The sequence below is a fragment of the Zeus faber genome, assembly GCF_960531495.2.
Source record: "Zeus faber genome assembly, chromosome: 1".
Lineage (NCBI taxonomy): Eukaryota > Metazoa > Chordata > Actinopteri > Zeiformes > Zeidae > Zeus > Zeus faber.
In genome coordinates this window covers 34254140-34273092 of record NC_137193.1, presented here as the reverse complement: position 1 = coordinate 34273092, position 18953 = coordinate 34254140, and the positions used below count along the sequence as shown (strand labels likewise).

At 41.5% G+C, this 18953-nt stretch overlaps 1 protein-coding gene across 4 annotated transcripts in view; it reads right to left on the bottom strand.

The window, feature by feature from the left end:
• Window positions 1-18953, bottom strand: part of cpsf1 (cleavage and polyadenylation specific factor 1) — a 33124-nt gene that overhangs the window by 5202 nt on the left and 8969 nt on the right. For all 4 annotated transcript variants that reach the window (XM_079998510.1, XM_079998513.1, XM_079998511.1 and 1 more), the window contains exons 19-30: window positions 18738-18879; window positions 12999-13177; window positions 12569-12708; window positions 9372-9552; window positions 8862-9068; window positions 5357-5443; window positions 4029-4175; window positions 3708-3860; window positions 3057-3173; window positions 2366-2456; window positions 2100-2184; window positions 1401-1542 (exon numbers count right to left, since the gene is read on the bottom strand). In XM_079998510.1, the coding sequence (XP_079854636.1) occupies window positions 1401-1542; window positions 2100-2184; window positions 2366-2456; window positions 3057-3173; window positions 3708-3860; window positions 4029-4175; window positions 5357-5443; window positions 8862-9068; window positions 9372-9552; window positions 12569-12708; window positions 12999-13177; window positions 18738-18879 (1671 nt within the window). The remainder of the gene's footprint in view (window positions 1-1400; window positions 1543-2099; window positions 2185-2365; window positions 2457-3056; window positions 3174-3707; window positions 3861-4028; window positions 4176-5356; window positions 5444-8861; window positions 9069-9371; window positions 9553-12568; window positions 12709-12998; window positions 13178-18737; window positions 18880-18953) is intronic.

The following is an 18953-nucleotide window of genomic DNA, read 5'->3' as shown; positions in this document are numbered from 1 at the left end:
AAGTTCACCCCTTCATGGCAACGGCATTCCCTGCCTGATGGCAGTGGCCTCTTTTAGAAGGATAATGTGCCCTGCCTCACTGCAGAAATTGTTCAGGAATGGTTTCAGGAACATGACAAACCGTTCAAGCTGTTGACATGGCCTCCAAATTCCCAAGATCCCAATCCAATTAAGCATCTGTGGGAATGTGCTTGAACAAGCCTGATCCATGCAGATCCCACCTCGCAACTTACAGGACTTAAAGGATCTGTCCTGTGATACCACTGGACACCTTCAGAGGTCTTGTGGAGTCCATGCCTCAAGGGGTCAGAGCTGTTTTGGCCAAACAAGGGGGGCCTACACAATATTAGGAAGGTGGTTTTAATGCTGTGGTTGATCGGTGTATATCGTTACACGATAGAAACTCTAAAAAATGTATTGTATACAGAAGATCAAATTTTTCTATCACTCCCACTGCTTCACGGCAGTATTTGACGTCACCTTGCTTTCAATCGCGGCGCATGGAGAGCGGAGCGCTTGAAACAGGAGAGAAAAAAACCCCACTGTCCCTTGTTTACCATTTACAACTTTCTAAACACCAACTTGTGTTTGATAAGGAAATCTCAAATTGCACTTCAATTACATTCACAGATTACGACATAAGGAAGGGGACGACCAAGCTGAATCAACGTACCTTTTTGTTTGCCGATCGTGTTTAGTTCAAGGTTTCAGTGAATGAAAGTGAACACAAAGAAGTCATTCGAATCATCATGTCTAAAGTCATGTCAAGTCAAGTGAGTCTTAAACTTCCAAGTTGAGTGCGAAGTAATGTATTTTCTGTCAAGTCAAGTTGCAAGTCATCAAAACAGTGACACGAGTCGACTCAAGTCCAGGTCACAACGACTCGAGTCCACATCCCTGGCTAGAAGCGATCCCACCAAGAGGAGAAACTTGCATTTTCATCATTTGTGAGAAGAATTGTTTTGGTTTTTTTTTTAGGTCGGGCTATCTTGTTGGCTCAACAATGATGATATGTTGCTTTTAGGCCACTTATCATGCTTTACTACAATTGTCAGAGTCACCAGAATTTGTGTGTATGTGTGTGTATGTGTGTGTATGTGTGTGTGTGTGTGTGTGTGTGTCAGAGCGTTCATGCGCCGTCTTCAGTGCCTCTGTATATTTTAGCCCAGATTGTAAGTATTCCCTCACTGTATGCTGCAATATATTTTAAACTACACTATTGTAGACTTAAAGCCAAATTTAAGAGAAATGTTGTTCTTTTGCAGTAGACCAAGTCAAAGCGAATTCTAGTTTGTTTCAAAACTGAAATGCATTCATACATTGATTTTAGTTTTATTATACATTGGTTTTCAGATTTTTAAATGGGCCGTCATGGACGCCCAGAGCTTGGCATCACTCACCCTTCCCCTGCAGGTGACCTCTTCCCCCTGCATCAGGCAGGTCCCGGCAGCTATGTAGCCCTTCAGCCCGGAAACAGTCTCCTGGCTCTTCAGGGCCACTGTTTTCATGCACGTCACATGCTCCCACTCCTCCAGGTCAATCCTTGTGGAGAAAGGAAAACGCAGACCTTGCTTTGTTTGTGTTTCAGACTGCTTAAATAGTGTTAATTAGGAAACACATTTTATGACTTTTTTTACGACCAGCGTTGGTTATCGGCCCAATATCATTATCGTTATTACTCACTTTTATTTACTAAAAGTGAGTTGATTTTCTGTTTCTCAATCATGAACAATAACAATTTATAAAAAAAACAAACAAAAAAAAAATCTCCCATAAGTATCACTTCCAGTAGCTTGGATTACAGACACAGTTGAGGCTGTCCAACTTGTCTCCCAGGTGATGCCCTCCCTGAGCCAACAGAAATTGGTCCACTAAATTATACCACTACCCCAAACTAACATCTTTATATATTCTCCTTTCAAGATACACAGTTTTTTTTAAACGAACCCATATCTGTATATAAACAAAAATATGGTTCAGTAATGTTCAAAAGTCATTTTTGGGATCCGTAGTCTGGATTAGTCAGTACTTCTAACTTAAAGGTCTTAGAACTGGTGTCTCTTCCCTGCCTGCACACGTCCATCAACCCGACGCTTTACCTTGTGTTTGGGATAGTCTCCCAGCTGACTGGAGAGATGAGCTGGATGGAGAACTTCTCCTGCAGAGGGTTGATGTATCGCTCGTCTGCAAAAAAAAAATTAACAGCCAGTATCAAAGTACCAAATATATCAAAGTACATACGCTGTCAGCCTTCAGAGAACATCAAATAGAATCGACTAAACAGAATGCAGCTACGTGTGGGAAGGAACATGGATGAACACATTAAATATTAAAAATATTATTATGGGACTTGCGAACATCTTACCTCTGTCTATGGTCTCAAACTCCTTCTCCTCCCCAGTCATCCTAGGGATGCGTGTGCACAGTTCCTTCACACTCGTGCACATGGCGTAAACCTGAGTTGAACACAAATAACAACAGTCCATTGAACACAAGAACTTGTGTTATATTATAATAAAGTCTCTCTCTCTCTCTCTCTCTCTCTATCGTTTATTTTCCGTTTTTTGCTTGTTTTCACAGTGATGCAATTGCTGTGTGGCACTGTGGCAGTGGGACGTCTCACACCTGTGATTATAAAATAATAAAAATAAATAAATAAATAAAGGCCCCTTTTACCCGCAGACAGAACACATTTTTTTCCCTGAATATTTTTTTTTCTGTATTTTTGCCCTTTGTCTGTAAAAAGTTTTTTTTTCCCCCCAAACCATCCTCTCCATAAGCTAAAAAAAACCCTGATACTCGCTCTTTCAACCAACAAGTCAAAAAACGAACAAAAAAAAATGCAATGCTGTTGGGGTGCAGTAACTACAGTGTATGTCTTTTAAAGTTGATTGTAAAAAGATTGTAAAAGATTGAGTGATTCATCATTATGATAGCTTTTTCAATATTGTGATATTGCTGGTTACTGTGACTTTCTTTGGCATAATAATAGTCTCGAGGAGATTTTTATTACGGTGACAGCCCTGGGCTGGATATGCGGGGTAGGAGGGGCTTGCCTTCGACTCGACGTGGTAGGAGACGTAGTGCACCGTGCACCTCAGGGGGATCTTTCTGACGGGCCAGGGAGCGTCGTAGGACAGGTAGGTTGGCAGGACGCTGATTCTTAGCTCTCCCTGTGTCGAAAAAACACAACACCCAACAGTCCAGTCCAACAGCAGATCACCAGGAGTAAAATATGATAAAGACCAACCACTACTGTCTGAATAGCTGTTAGATGGAACAACAGCATTAAAGTTACTTTAAGTACTAAGGTTACTTTGCAATTTGAAATCAATTTAAATTCTTTAAAATGAAAACAATTATGGAGTATTACAAGATGATTTTTGATCTTAGTTTCCAGAACTAATCCAGTCTGTTGTAATTGTAGCCTGTAATTGTCCCTGCATTGGCTCGTCTAGCTCTCCGGACAAAAGGTGTTGCAGGGGGGAACAGAAATTGGTGACAATCTTGTATTATACAGTTTTTACTCAATCAAATCCTATTTTATACACTTTATTACATTGCTTTAGTTCCTGTAAGCTTTTGTGGATCTAAAAATATACAAATAAATGCAGAATTCACAGACTTTTTTTCTACAGGTCAGACAACATTTTTCTTGATAACCACTGATTTAGTGGTTTAGTGAGGTGTGTGTCTGCGTCTGGCACCTGCTTGTTGAAGTACAGGAATCCTTTGGGGCAGTTGATGTTGTGGAAGGGGGAGAAGGACTCGATGGAACCATCGATGGTCATGGGGTGAAGCCTCATGGCGCCACGAGAGGTTACCAGCATCCAGTGGGGGGAGGGTCCACATATGAACACCTGGGACATAAAACTTGATGTCACTTCACTTTGAAAGAATGAGTTGCCTTGCATGTCATTTTGCCAACCGTGATGAATCTTAATATTGCAATTCCTATCTAATCGGCAACAGAGAATCATCATCAAATTGTGAGGTATTTTCTAGCCAATGGTTTTGATCGTACACACCCCTGAGTACCCAGAGATGTCCTCAAAGTATCTGAACCGAGACACGCGGCTCTTGGTTGCCTGTCCATCGTCAATGCCACCTCCCTCTGGCCTGCGATCCTTCTTCACCTTCTGTCTCTTCTCTCTGAAGTTGATGTTGTGGGGCATCTGTACAGAGTGGGGTGACACAGTGCACACACACACACACACACACACACACACACACACACACACACACACACACACACACACACACACACACACACACACACACACACACACACACACACACACACACACACACACTTAGTCTCTCTTACTGAAAAAGTAGCCTACTGAAAAGTTCTTCATTGTGCATCTACTGAATAATTTAACTGACAGAATTATTTCGGAAAAATAAATATCTTTTGATTTTTTGATTTTATTTCATATATATCTTTTGTCAGAGTGCCCATGCCGACCCATGTCCACCACCGAAAGTGCCTACTACTGGTGAGCGACCACAGAGCAGTGGAAGAAGGTGGCCTGGTCTGATGAATCACCTTTTCTCCTACATCGTGTGGGTGGACAGTTTTAGGGTCCGATCCGACTGAGCATCTGTGGGATGTTCTGGAACAACAAGCTCGATCCATGGGGGCCCCAGCTCACAACTTATACCATTTTCACACCAAATTGAGTGGGTTGACCCAATAAAATTACGACAAACTACAAAACTGTAAAACTAAGAAAAATAAAATGTATTTTGAGCCGTTCAAAATAATCTGATCGTTCATGAACGACCAGACACTACAGTCCATGTTGCCGGTGTGCGCACCGGTTCTTTGGCGGCGGGGAACAGGGACTGGCATGGGGCGGTGCTGGAGTGACTCCGGAGTCTGGCGGGGGGGTCTCTGCTGTGATCCCTACACTCACAACATTTCATGGTCCCCCATGCAGAAAGAAAGTCCATAACTCTTATTTACATTTTGGTATCTAAATGGGATATGAAATGATGGCATGATACACAGATATTCCTGTCTAATTTTACACCAACGATTTTTGGTGCAGTGGGAAAGGGCTATTACAGGACTTAAAGGATCTGCTGCTAATGTCTCAGTGTCAGATACCACAGGACACCATCAGAGGTCTTGTGAAAGTCCATGCCTCAACGGGTAGGAGCTGTTTTGGCGGCACAAGGGGGAGCAATATTATATATTAGCGGTGGTTGTCATATTGTGGCTGATCGGTGTGTGTGTGTGTGTGTGTGTGTGTGTGTGTGTGTGTGTATGTATGTATGTATGTATGTATGTATGTATGTATGTATGTGTATATATATATATATATATATATATAGATAGATAGATACTTACTTTTTTGAAGCGCACTTTCAAGTTGTTCTGGGCCTGCTGTTCATAGGGGAAGGCTTCGTAAATCAGCAGCTCCTGCTCAACGTGGACCTGCAACACATGAAACATTTCAGTTGCATCCTGTTTTTCTCATCAAGACTGGAGGATTCTTCTGTATCAATGCCCTTGCTCATAGTGGGCGACTGATATCGGTTTTTCAATGGATGATATTTAGATAGTGGGCGGCCGATAGCTGATGTATAATACCAATATCATATTGTTCTTTTTTTGCATCTGATAAAATACAATAATTTAATAATAACAAAAAATGAGACATAAAATTGCTTAACTTATGAACATTTATTTAACACTATTGTCTGCATTCTTTCTGCAGTGCACTTATTTTAAATTTAAAAAATTATCAATTAATTAAATATCCACAGGTAATCAAAAAACGATTTGTAAAAAAAAAAATGTATATGTTAATTATAAACAATAAAAAAAATTAATATTATTAATAAATGCGTCATATTAAAGTCTGGTCGGGAAATACTCTCCCCGTTCCAGGAGTGCAGGATTTATTATTTACAAGTACAGGTACTCCTCACTTAACAACAGAGTTCTGCTCCAAGGACCAGGTCATTAAGCGAATTGGTTGATAAGCGAGGACCCGTGTTATTTCACGGTAAGGGGGCGTGGCCATTGCGAACGCCTGTGTAGTGAATACTGACAGACTGCGAGAACGAGACTGGCGATGAGATGACATGTATACAGTGTATATAGTGTATCTAGTATATACTGTATAGTGTATATAGGTTGATGCGCGATGGGATGCTTGACGCTGAGACGCCGCGGTATTGTACGCAGTGTACAATACAGACCGGTCAGAGAGCTGTTTGTAAGTCCCAACGGTCGTTAAACAAGTATTGTCGTTAAGTGAGGAGTACCTGTAAAGCATTTGTACAAAAACATCCAGTTTTTACTAAATCAAGTCCCATAGCAACAGAGAGCAATGGGGAGAGGCTGTGACGCGGCACCCTTAATCAACTAAAACGAAAAATTTTGTTTCATACAAATTGGGAAACACAAAAATAAATAGATCTATAACAAAAGCACAGGAAAATGGTCAAGGGAACACACACACGGTACAGCGCTGTCTGGAGGAGAAAAAAAACAAAACTCCACTCCAATTCTCTGAGTAAGGTTTATGTTTTGCCTCAAATGTGGAGTATTTCCAAACAGCACTCCTGCTGTTTTCTTTCAAAACTGGTCGTGGAGGCTCTGCACTTGCCATCTTTAATGAGCTAACACCATAACAAATTAATGAGACAAGTGAAGACAGCGACAGTGAGAGGAGGCGGGGCTATGTGGGTGCTGCATGTGGTGTGTGTGTGTGTGACTGTCAGAGAGCAAACAGAGGAGAAGCAGCTGCTACTGGTACATCGATAGTGCTGAAAACGAGTCTTGAAACAGTTTCAAATATCAAATCAATGTGTTTAGAAAAATCTATATTTTTGACAAAGCTAGCATATTTTATTTATCAGTCTCGTGAGTGCAGGCATTAGTCGATTATCCCAAAATGCCAGATATCGGCCGAAAACTACCTGCTAATTCAAAAAAATATAAGACAAGCCTACTCTGACACCTGTCTCCATCCAGAGTAAGATGTCGAGGTAGTCCAGTCCTACGGGATTGTTGGAGTGAACTAAGAACACAGAGGCCCTCCACAAGGACCAGAGCTGGCGCTACTTCCTGCTAGGGATGCAACGGTACACGGTATGTTATCGAACCGTTTAGTACGCCCTCTACGGTTCAATACGCAAACGTGAACCGCGGTATCACGGTAGAAGTCCACTGGACGCTCCGGCGCAGTGTATGGGCACGGTGCGGCGAGCAGTTGCTGCTGCCTATTAAATCCACCGTTGGGAGCTCCACCGGCCACATTAGCTGTGCTGAGTCGGCAGGGAGCTGCACAGCATTTCTCTATTTTTGCGTGACGGATCTACGCAAGCCTTTTCAATAGAAACACCAGATGAAACGACATAGAAATGTTTTAGTTAAGAGTGAAAACTAAGGTGTCGACAGAAGAGCACCTTCAGCAACAGACTGATCTCCCCCAAATGTTCCACCGAGTGACACAGGTCAACTCCTCCACTCTCTGCCACAACATGGGATTGCTTTCCCCCTTCTCACAAATAACTGATAACTGGTTGAGAATTGCACTATTTATAATCATTATATATATTATTATCTATCCCACTACTCTCATTTTATTATACACTATGTGTATAATAACAAGCTTTTCTATTTTATTACTTAACTGTGTTTTATTTTATTCTATTGTTGTGCTTTTGTGACACTTAAATTTCCCTCAGGATTAATAAAGTATTTACTCATAAGATTTTTAGGTTTCACTTAAATTAATTAGGAACAATGTCTTAAGGGATTGCAGGAAAATAAAAATACTAAATTGGAGGATTCTCATTGCCAAATCAAATAGCCACAATATTTAGTTGAACCAGATGTAAAACTATGGAGTGAAATTAGTCTCAAATCCCTGAAAACCATCCTCCGCTGAAAGTAATTCCACAACATGCCGTGCACTGGCTATACCAGCATAGACCAGTGCCTTGGTAAACATTGTGTCGTCTGTAAACACACTTAGAAGCTTTGATTAATCATCAATAAAAACATACAGTATACAGCAGAGCATGTGGTATTACTACAACATAGTAGCAGTCAGTTAACTTTCTGGAGAGAGCATCCACTCCTCCAAATATCACAATGTTATATTTGGGAAGCAATTCAGTATAAAATACTATTCATACATGAAATTAAATCACAGTCAATGTGTAGATGCATTTAAGGGGATTTGAAAGGCATCCCCTTTTTGACAGCTTTCCAAAGGTTTCTTGCACTCTTCTCTTTTGTTAAGATTTTTTTCTTGACTTTTATATAAAACTAACATCCAATAAAATTTACCGTGGATATGCAGTCATTGTGCATTTTAACTACTGCTGATACATTCTATATATGTATTCAAAGTGACCAATCAAAGGGGTGACATCACCCACTGTCTATTCCGCCCCCAGCTCCAAAATCTCAAAAGTTAACTTCACGAGCGAGCTAGTGTTGAGCAGTCGTGAGCACGTTGAGGAGTTGCGAGCGTGTAGGGAGGGTCAAGCTCGAGCCCGTCACAACCCTGTGCTCGCGGAGCCCGTTACAACCCTGTGCTCGCGGAGCCCGTCACAACCCTGTGCATGGGGCACCACATTTGTGCACGTGGAGCAGAAATGCGCTCGCGAAGGATGGTTTTCCGCTCACTGAGAATGGTTTTCAGCTCACCGATACTGTTCTGTGCGCTCGCGGGTTTTGAGACTAATACGTATAATGCCATCCAAAACATTGACGTAGCAGCACTCATTGTGACATATTTTACCTGAAACCAGCGGAGCAAAGCAGGAGACATGCTATTTCATGGTTAACCTTTTATCTGGGGTCTGTATTCTTAAAATAAAGAAACCCTCACCAGTAAGTACGGTCTGCTATGATTGTTGCCGAGCGACACCAGGGCCACCTCCTTGACCAATGGGATATCCCCCTGTCGTGTCACTTCCTCTTTTTTGCCCTCCCCATGTGTGGCTGACTGGCCGGAGGAGCTGTCAACCAGCACCCTCTGCCCGACGGGGAAGTTCTTCACCAGGAACACCAGTCGCCAGTCTGGGAGCTGGTAAATCTGCCAAAGAAGACCGAATTAAAAAGGTGTGTTTGAAATACAATTCATCACTTAAAAGCTTTACCATTTTTATTTAAATGTAATAATAAACAATTAATTTAACTGTCTTTTACAATTTGTGTCCATTTCTTCACTGCTGCAAGACATATATTAAACATATTTGATGTGTTCAATTAAGAGGTGATCCCGTATCACTTTTTCATAGCCAATAGCTATTCTTAGCCATAGCAGATAGATAGATTTTGGTATGGAAGCACTGATCTGTTTTTACTCAAGCTTATTGTGAGTGTGTATAAAGTGTACCTCCATCACGCCGCTCTCACGCACTACCATGCACCAGTGGGTGGGCTCTGCTTTGCCCAGGCCCCCCTCGCTGGTCGAGGTTCCTGGGGCTGAGGAGCCACGGCCTGCGTCCTCCTTGGAGTTTGGGCCGTCCGTGTTGGAGTCACCATAGAGCATTTCTTCCTCATCGTCCACGGTGTGACTGTGTGCACGCACGCATGCAAATACACACACACGCAAGTAGTGACAGTTTTTTGTTAGTTAATAATAAAATACAGCTAACTAGATATGATCGATTATCCCATTTTGGGTTGCAATTCAGAGTCAGGAAAATCTCTATAATTTACTGAAGGATCCCATGCTTAAAATAAATAAAAAGCTTGATTTTATCTATTAATATTCAATGGATGTGCCTTATACCATGGATGGGTTGTGTGCTTATAACGCACAACTTATTGATGTCGCAGAAGGAACCACAGTATTTTTTACCGTTGTAATTAAATGTATTAAAGTTTACAGAGCTAGCTAGTATGCTAACCAAGTTGATAGATTAAGCTCCATTTCAGACAAACAGTTCCTGGTGTGACCGGGACTTATCATGGTGATTAACGGACAATAGATCATTCTCTAGGCTTGGTTAGATCAGGGGTTCTCAAACTTTTTGAACGGAGAGCCCTTAAAAAAGTCAAAAAGTCTCACGACCCCATCATTCCGACTCGCTGATGTTTGATGCAAAGACATCATAGCAAAGTACAGGTACAAACCTCTGTGGAGTGGGACCCCATGTGATTAGAATTTGAATAAAACTGCCATTCCTGTTGCGCTTGTGCCGTAAAAAATATAACTTGTGCTGCTATGGTTTTTGATATATTTTATATTGTATTTCAAAGTTCAAAGTGTTTTGCTTGTCAAGTGTACAGTACAACACAAGGTCATTCGGTACAATTAAATTCTTGGGGCATGACAGGCAACAACTGTGTAGTGGGCATAAAAAGATAAAATAACAAGGCAAAGATAAGGAGGAAATAATTATTATTTTTTAAATAAAATATGAGTCGAATATAAAAAAAAAAGAGTAAGATTCGATGTTACAAATACGGGCAAGAGGTCACAGTGTATGTACATAAAATGGAAATAAGAAAAATAATCCTAAAACGGAAACTAAAATAATTGGAACATTGTAGCAGTTCCAACAGAAATAGGTCAGTCTATTGCACAAGATATGGATATAAATATAAAGTGAAGAAGTGCATGGAGAAGAAGTGGATATGTACATGCAGTTGTGGTGATGTACATTTAATTGACATAGGTGACTACAGATGTTGCGGGTTGAGAAGCCTGATGGTAAAAACTGTTGGCGAGTCTGGTAGTCCATGCCCGGATGCTCCGGTAACGTTTACCAGACGGCAGCAGCGAGCTGTTCATGAGCTGTAATGTAACTTGTCACCCCATCATCGTCATATCACTCCAAAATAGTATTGTTCTTTTGTGCTACGTTTGGGGTTAGAGTGATCAAACGCTCCAATTTGTGCAGGACATTCTGACATTTTGATCAATTGTCCTGCAACCGGATGTCTCGCATTTTGATCAGTTGAAGCTTGTAAATCCAGATATATACATTTATATCATATTGACATTTATTCCCATGCATGCTGTGCAGAGAGTGAGTGCAGCAGTCTCCTCTTGCGCTGGCGGGGACAGGAGTTGCTAAGGTTACACACACACACACACACACACACACACACACACACACACACACACACACACACACACACACACACACACACACACACACACACACACACACACACACACACACACACACACACACACACACACTCTCTTACTCTCTCTTACTGAAAAAGTAGCCTACTGAAAAGTTCTTCATTGTGCATCTACTGAATAATTTAACTGAGAGAATTATTTCGGAAAAATTATATATGTTTTAGATTTTTTGATTTTATTTCATATATATATATCTTTTTTTAAATACGCATTTTCTTTTTTTTGTACATATTAAGAAAAACCTCTGGCGACCCCCAGAAAACATTTGGGTACACCCCTGGGGGTTGGGATCCACAGTTTGAGGATGCCTGGGCTAGACTTCTGTTATCATTGGTGATGGTATGACAAAGCAAATTACATGTGGGATGTTGAAACTGGTGTTTACCAATTAGTAATGCGTGCTAACTACTTAGTAGGGACGTCACGATTAGATTTTCGATGTTTAGGTCACGATTCAATTCTATTTTTATTTTTTATTTTTTATTTTGTCTTGTTTTTCACCACTGACAACTATGCCATTTTTTAGATTATCGAGTCTTGACTTGTAAAGAAAAACACTTGTTTCTCAATAAGTAACTTTTATATGAATATTAAAAATGATTAATAATAACAAAAATTTGAATATTTAACCAACACACCAAACAGTTGGGAGCTTTAGCAAAAGCAGATTTATTACACAAATTTTAATTTACTCACCAAAATAAGCGCAGAAAAATAGATGCTATTGTATTATGGTGGCAAATAATGGGGGTTGGGAACCTCTGAAAGTTGGTTCAGAACCAGGCAAGCCACAGTCAAATCCCCCCAGGGCACACTGTATTTGTTTAATGACGGATCTTTACCGCCCCACAAAAAGATGGGGAGAATCGCGAACCTGCTTGTGATATCGAAGTTCAAAATTGAACGCTCATTTCGATCGATTTTGATTTCAAATCGGAATCATGACACTCTACTACTTAGCGTGGCTACCTGGAGGTAGCTGCACGTTTCAACTAACAGTGATCAATATCAGTAAAATTTCATAAATAACCTCGCCAGTTTGATTTTGGGGAGTAATTTGTCTAGATGAGATTGATATATATAAGGCTGTGTTCCATTAGTCTTGTTTCTTTCATTGTAGATTGCATACTGTTAATTGATCAGATGACTTTAGCTGTTTGTGTGGTGCTGGGGTCCCAATTTGAATATTCCTGAAACTGCATTTTCTATGAAGGTATATCTATGCTGTTGAGCCATTTACTGTAGTTTATCAAACTTTTGTTGAAAAAAAACCCTAACTTATTTCATCCATAATATTGAACATGACACATTTTAACAGTTAAGAAAAATGGCGGGTGAGAGTTTTTTTTATATCGTGAAGAAACGACGCCCACTTAAGGATAATAAACAGCAAAATCCAATATCCACAATCTGTTTGGTGCTGCACTCCTTACCTTAGATCCTGGATGATTGTCTCCGTCTCAGTCTGGCTCCGGGCCGCTGTGTCCTCTTTGATGGAGCAGCTCGCCTTGTTCTCCGTGGTGAACATCCCACTCACGTCTCGAAAGGCGCACAGTGTAATCACCCGCGATTGCTGCGAAGGTGGACAGAGATCATTTCAGACGCCACAGCACGTGGCCAACGCCGTTTCCCGTGCACATTCGGTGATGTGAGCTCAATGAATTGGTGAGACAATCAGGTATTATGGGGCAATTATTAGACTTCTAACCTCAAGAAGTTTACCTGGTGAATGAAGCTGTCCATTCAAAAGAAAGACACATTCAAGTATTTCTATATTCCAGGGCTGATAAATTAGGCCCATTGAAGAGTAAGGTTTTCTGCCCTTCCTGAAACTGGACGGAGCAGAGGGGGGGTATAGCTCACCGTGGAGATCTGTGGCTTTTGCAGCGCAAGTCGATGCATTTTCCCCATGTAGGAGTCGCTCTTCAGCGCAAACATTGTGACCACGCCCTCGGCAGTCATGATGACCACATACGGATCGGCCACAGAGCACTGCACGATGGGAGAGCCCAGGTCCACAGGGATGAAGTGGAGCTGGGTGACTGTATGCAGAGGAGAAAGGGTTTTTACGGATACAGATTTGGGCTAATTCACTTATGGAAAAGGTTTGCTCGATGTCAAGCAGGGCCTTATGAATGTATAATATATAATGTATAATGCGAGTTTCCCATTTTGGAAGGGAAACATGATTTAACGTATCCCCCCCCCCCCCCCCCCCCTTTTTTTTTTAGGCGTCTTTAGGCCTTGTTGGACTACATTTAAGCACAGTGAAAAGCTGCAGCAGACCGAAAAAGTTTCTCAAAAAGTTTAGCAAGGTTGTGGTATGGACAGTTATAAATAATGGGAACAAACATTTTAATGGGGCCTGGGTTGAAAATTTTCAAACTTACCCTTTGAATCGGAATGTAAAGTGTTTTGCAAGTTTTAATAATATACATTAATTTGTTGGTCAAAGGGTTATCGTTTTACAAGTCTCAACACAATTCTGGTTTTCGTTTAGGGGTGTATTTCAGCCACAGCATATACGCTGCTGACAGACAATGCAGAGTGGGTTAGTGAAGTTAAATATGAAAACTCATTGGGACTATTGTAATGCCACTTGAAACTGAAATCCAATACAGGGCTCCAGAATCACTTTTTCCCATTAGTAGCACTGGTGCATCCTACTGACTGAAATCAACATGCAATGCAACACATTCATATTTGTTCCATCTTAACTGTATTACTGATAAATTCTTGGTAACAAATAGACAGTTTACAGAAATAACAATGTGCTGTTTTATTTTAAAGCAGCACATGCAACCGGCGCACTCTGACTGAGGTGAGGATGCCAGGCGCACCACTGACGCATCTCATCTGCGCCATCGGGAGGTGGAGCTATGTTTTGTATGAGCATTATAACTGGACATTTTGACTGGCAAGTTCAGAATTACAGGTACTTCTCACTTAACGATCTACCTGTTTAACGACCGTTTGGACATACGACCAGCTCTCTGACCAGTCTGTATTGTATGCTGTGTACAATACCCTGGCATGCGCGTTGCGTGCACGGCGTCTCAGTGTCAAGCATCTCATCACGCATCACCCTTTATATACACTATATACACTATATATACACACTATATGTCCACTATATACACACACTATATACATCTCATCACCGTTCTCAGTCTTGTTCTCGCAGTCTGTCAGTATTCACTACACTAGCGTTCGCAATGCCCCCCCACCATAAAATAACACGGGTCCTCGCTAATCGACCAATTCGCTGGTTGTGACCTGTTTGTCGGAACGGAACTTGGTCGTTTAGTGAGGAGTACCTGTAATCGTTTGTCTTTTTGTTGTTGTTTTTTTTTTTTTATTTCACCAGGCAAAAAAATTGTAATTAGCGAAACCAAACACCAAGGAAGTGACAGTGCCCCAAAGCGTAAGGCACTTTTCCCGCAGTTTCATACCCGAACACCATTGTTGTTGTTTTTTTTTTAAATTTCACCAGGCAAAAAAATTGTAATTAGCGAAACCAAACACCAAGGAAGTGACAGTGCCCTAAAGCGTAAGGCACTTTTCCCGCGGTTTCATACCCGAACACCAAAGTTGCATAATACAAGAACAGGTGTTCAGGGGGACAGGTGGGAATGAAAGAGGTGCCTTTCTCCATATTACAAGTCAGTGTACCATCAAAATTATTTTGAAGCTGTTATTTCAAAGTAAAAAAGTTACATAGTGTTGTTTTAAAGGAAGAAGTCACAAAGCGAAGCAGAGCTTCAACAGAAAAAATCATTAAGTCAGATAGTGCCTATTTAAATATAGACACCAAATAATAAATGAACAAATGTAAACATAAGGTATGTGGTCAGTACATTACGGTCATTAACAACCACATTAAAACAAGGAAATCCCTCTTATATGCCTCTCCTTCCTCTCCTATTGGAGCACATCCTCCTGAGAACTACTCGGGATGGGCACCTCTCAAGGCCAACCCTTGTAGTTGAGCTCTTTTACCCACTGAGCCACATCTGTACAGCCTCCTCAGAATCAAACTCCCCCAAGCTAGTTCCCTAAAGACTTATTAGTACTAATCAGGTGAGGTTAATTTCCCACTTTCATCGCCATATCTGCGGAATTACTGGACATTCTGGTCAAATACACACACTCTATTGTACACAGTGAAACGCTGGAGGAGAGGGAGACGCGTCAGTTCGCTCGTGCGTCTCCACCGACGCAGACCTCGCACACACGGGACTATTTCTCTCTAATGTGTGTTCACTGTGGATTAACTTATATTGAACTTTGTTTTTTTTTTTTGTTTTTTTTGTAATATTTGAATTATTTTACAAATTTTGTTCCTGCAGCCCTACTGCCACTTGGGCGGGTGCAGTGTGCATTGGGGGATGCGGCACAGCACACACCCCACAACATGGGAAGGACGAGCATAATGTGCAATCGGCAGCTTGGGCATGGCACCAAAATGAGACTATTGTTGTCTCTACAATAAAGATTTTACCCATTTTAAATAGTTAAAAAAAGAATCAATATGTGGTGGACAATATGTCTTGTGCTGTGTGTGCTATGTGTTGTGTTGTGCCACAAATACTGTGAGAGCCTCAGCTCTCTATCTCTCTCTCTCTCTCTCTCATACAGACACACCAATTATTGCTCCTTCCTAGTGTTTCACATGATAAAAGACGATGATAAAAAAAAACGAAAAACGATTGGCATATTTGCAAGTCGTGCTAGTGCTCCTAATTATAACATTTACTCACACCGCCTCCAAAAATTGTCGAAAAATGCGACTAAATCGTCGCAGTCTAGAGCAGTGGTCCCCAAACTAAGGCCCGCGGGCCGGGTACGGCCCGCCTCCACATTCGGCCCAGCCCCCTGAACAATACCAGAGACGCATTATGATTTTTTTTTTAGTCTGGCCACGCGAATCCTAGACTAGCCCCTGTCAAATAGAACGGAATAATGGCGAAAAGGTTAGGTAAGAGAAAAATTGATTCAGAATGCAGGGTATTTAACGTGCAGTGGTCAAACGATTATTTTTTTGTTCAATGCAAAGAAAAGGCTGTTTGTCTCATCTGTCAAGAGGCGGTGGCGGTATTATAAGAATACAATCTGCGCCGATACTATGAATCCCGTCACAAGGACAAGTACGATAACTTGCAAGGCCAAATGCGAGCAGACAAACTCTCAAAGCTAAAAAGTGGACTGTTAGCTCAGCAGAATACATTTGTACGCCAAGCTCAGCTGAACCAGTCATCCGTTCGGGCCAGCTTTCGGGTTGCTCAACTGATAGCAAGCAGCGGTAAACCTTTCACTGATGGAGAGTTTGTCAAGAAATGTTTGAATGCTGTCGTGGAACAGGTGTGTCCCGAGAAGAAAGACGTCTTTAATGCCGTGAGTCTGTCGGCGAGTACAATCACCAGACGCATTGAAGAAATCGGGGGTAATGTAAATGCCCAGCTGCAGCAGAAGACGAAAGAATTTGACTTTTTTTCATTGGCACTGGATGAGAGCGCGGACGTGCAAGACACAGCGCAGCTGCTCATTTTTATTCGTGGAGTTAGCGCAAACTTTGAGATGTGCGAGGAGCTGGCAGCCCTCCAAAGTCTCAAAGGGACTACAACGGGGGAGGATATTTTCGGCAAATATGTCAAACCATGGAAGAGTTGGACCTAGACTGGTCAAAGCTTGCCAGCATCACGACTGACGGGGCTCCTAGCGCGATGGCACCTCGCATTTTTAACAGACGTGACAGAAATGCTCAGCAGCCTTAACTTGCAGCTACAAGGCCAGGGGAAACTCATTTGCGACATGTATTCGCACATAAAAGCATTTGAGGTGAAACCTCTCTGCAGAGAACCCAGCGGTCCCGTTCCCAGCTGAAAAGTGTGTGGAAGCACTGGAAAGGCTGAAGGCGGAGTTCGGTGTGCGATTCCGGCAACTACATGTTAATGCAAAAGAAATCCGTCTTTTCCAGAACCCCTTTCTTGCCGACATCGATGAAGCCCAGCCTTCTTATCAGTTTGAGTTGACCAAGTTACAGAACTGTGATGTTCTGAAAGACGCATTCAAGCCCAACAGTCTCATTGACTTCCATGTCACCCTCCCAAACGACACGTACCCTAACATAAATGAAGATGTTTACACTTTTTGGCAGCACGTATATCTGCGAGCAAACCTTTTTTACACATGAAACACCTGAAAACTCAGATGAGATCAGGATTGACAGATGAACATCTGCATCAGTGTTTGAGACTGGCTGTGACTAGAATGGAACCTGACATTCAACTTCTCACCAGCCAGATGCAGGCCCACAGTTCAAACTGATTAACATACATAGGTAAGCTCACTTTTCTGACTTGAATGAGTCATTCTGAGTATAAACAAATTTAATCATAATAAAATCTACTGGGATAAAATCCATCTCCACAACCATACTGGTAGTGAAATGTATTGTGCTGTGTAGGTGCTGTATCACTTAGTTCGGTTTCTCAGCCTGCTTGCTTTGTGGTTTTCACAGGGAAGTTGATGAGAGAGAGCTGCAAACAGCTGTGTCTACAAGCCTACTGGAACCTACAAAAGGATTATAAGGAAGGAACACAAGAACTTTGAGAGACTGCTCATATGAGTCATTTGAGTAAGAGATTCTGCTCTGACAACTAAGCTAAACTTTTACCTGTCAAGATTGTGCACAATCAGACAGTTAATGTTCAATGGACTTTTTTTCTGGAAGAACCCAGAGAGGGTTATTTGGTTATTATTTATTTCACAAATAGTGTTATTATATATTTCCCGACTTTATTTTTTCTGTGAAGAACCCAGAGAGGGTTATTTGGTTATTATTTATGTCACAAATAGTGTTATTTATTTCCTGACTTGTTTTCTGTGGAGATCCCAGAGAGGGTTATTTGGTTATTATTTATTTCATTAATAGTGTTATTATTATTTCCTGAGTTTTTTTTCTGTGAAGAAAGGGTTATTAATATTTGGTTATGTGTGGCTTTCTGGAAAACAATAAATGTTTACGTTTAGGCACCCCTGCGTTCGTCACACTTTTTCTGTTACAAACTGACCCCGGCCCCCCATCAGAGAAGGGAAAAGTTATGTGGCCCACACAGGAAAAAGTTTGGGTACCCCTGGTCTAGAGCCTTGCCAATACCTTGTTTGCAGTGAGCTGAGCTATGCAGGTGGATCCTCAGAGGTTTGTGGTGAAAAATCAATGGGCTTTTCAAAGTTGCGGTGAGGTGATCCCACATAGATACTCCCTTCTGTTTCCAATAGATCTCTTCTGTGTAAATATTTACTATTGTTTTAACCGTCTCTGCCTTGATCCAATTATAATAAATTAAAGTGTGAGGCTGTCTGGAAATATTTATTGTCAAATATACAAGGTGAAATTTCTGACTTTTCTATGACCAAAATTCCAAAAGTCAATGTGTCCACCCTGCCTTTTTACTTGATGCAAATGTGATTCCAATTTCTCATTGGCACAGACACTTGAATATAATATTTCATAGTGTAAACTTGACACTGAGTATGAAGTGAAACTTTTAAAGTCCAAGCAAAGAGACTTTGTATAAAAAAAAACTCTTACGCACGCACCTCCTTGCAGCAGACGTATGCCCATGGGCGACACCTGGATGATATACTTATTGTCCCCGATGTTCCCTGCAAACACTGTGGGGCCCTGCGTGGCAAAGCCGCTTGTGTCCAGCTCCATGATCTCCTGACCGGTCTGAAGGATCTGCAGGGATGACACACAATGTGAGATTCAACTCAAAGGTGCCAGAGGCCATTGTGTGTGTGCGTGTTTTTGTA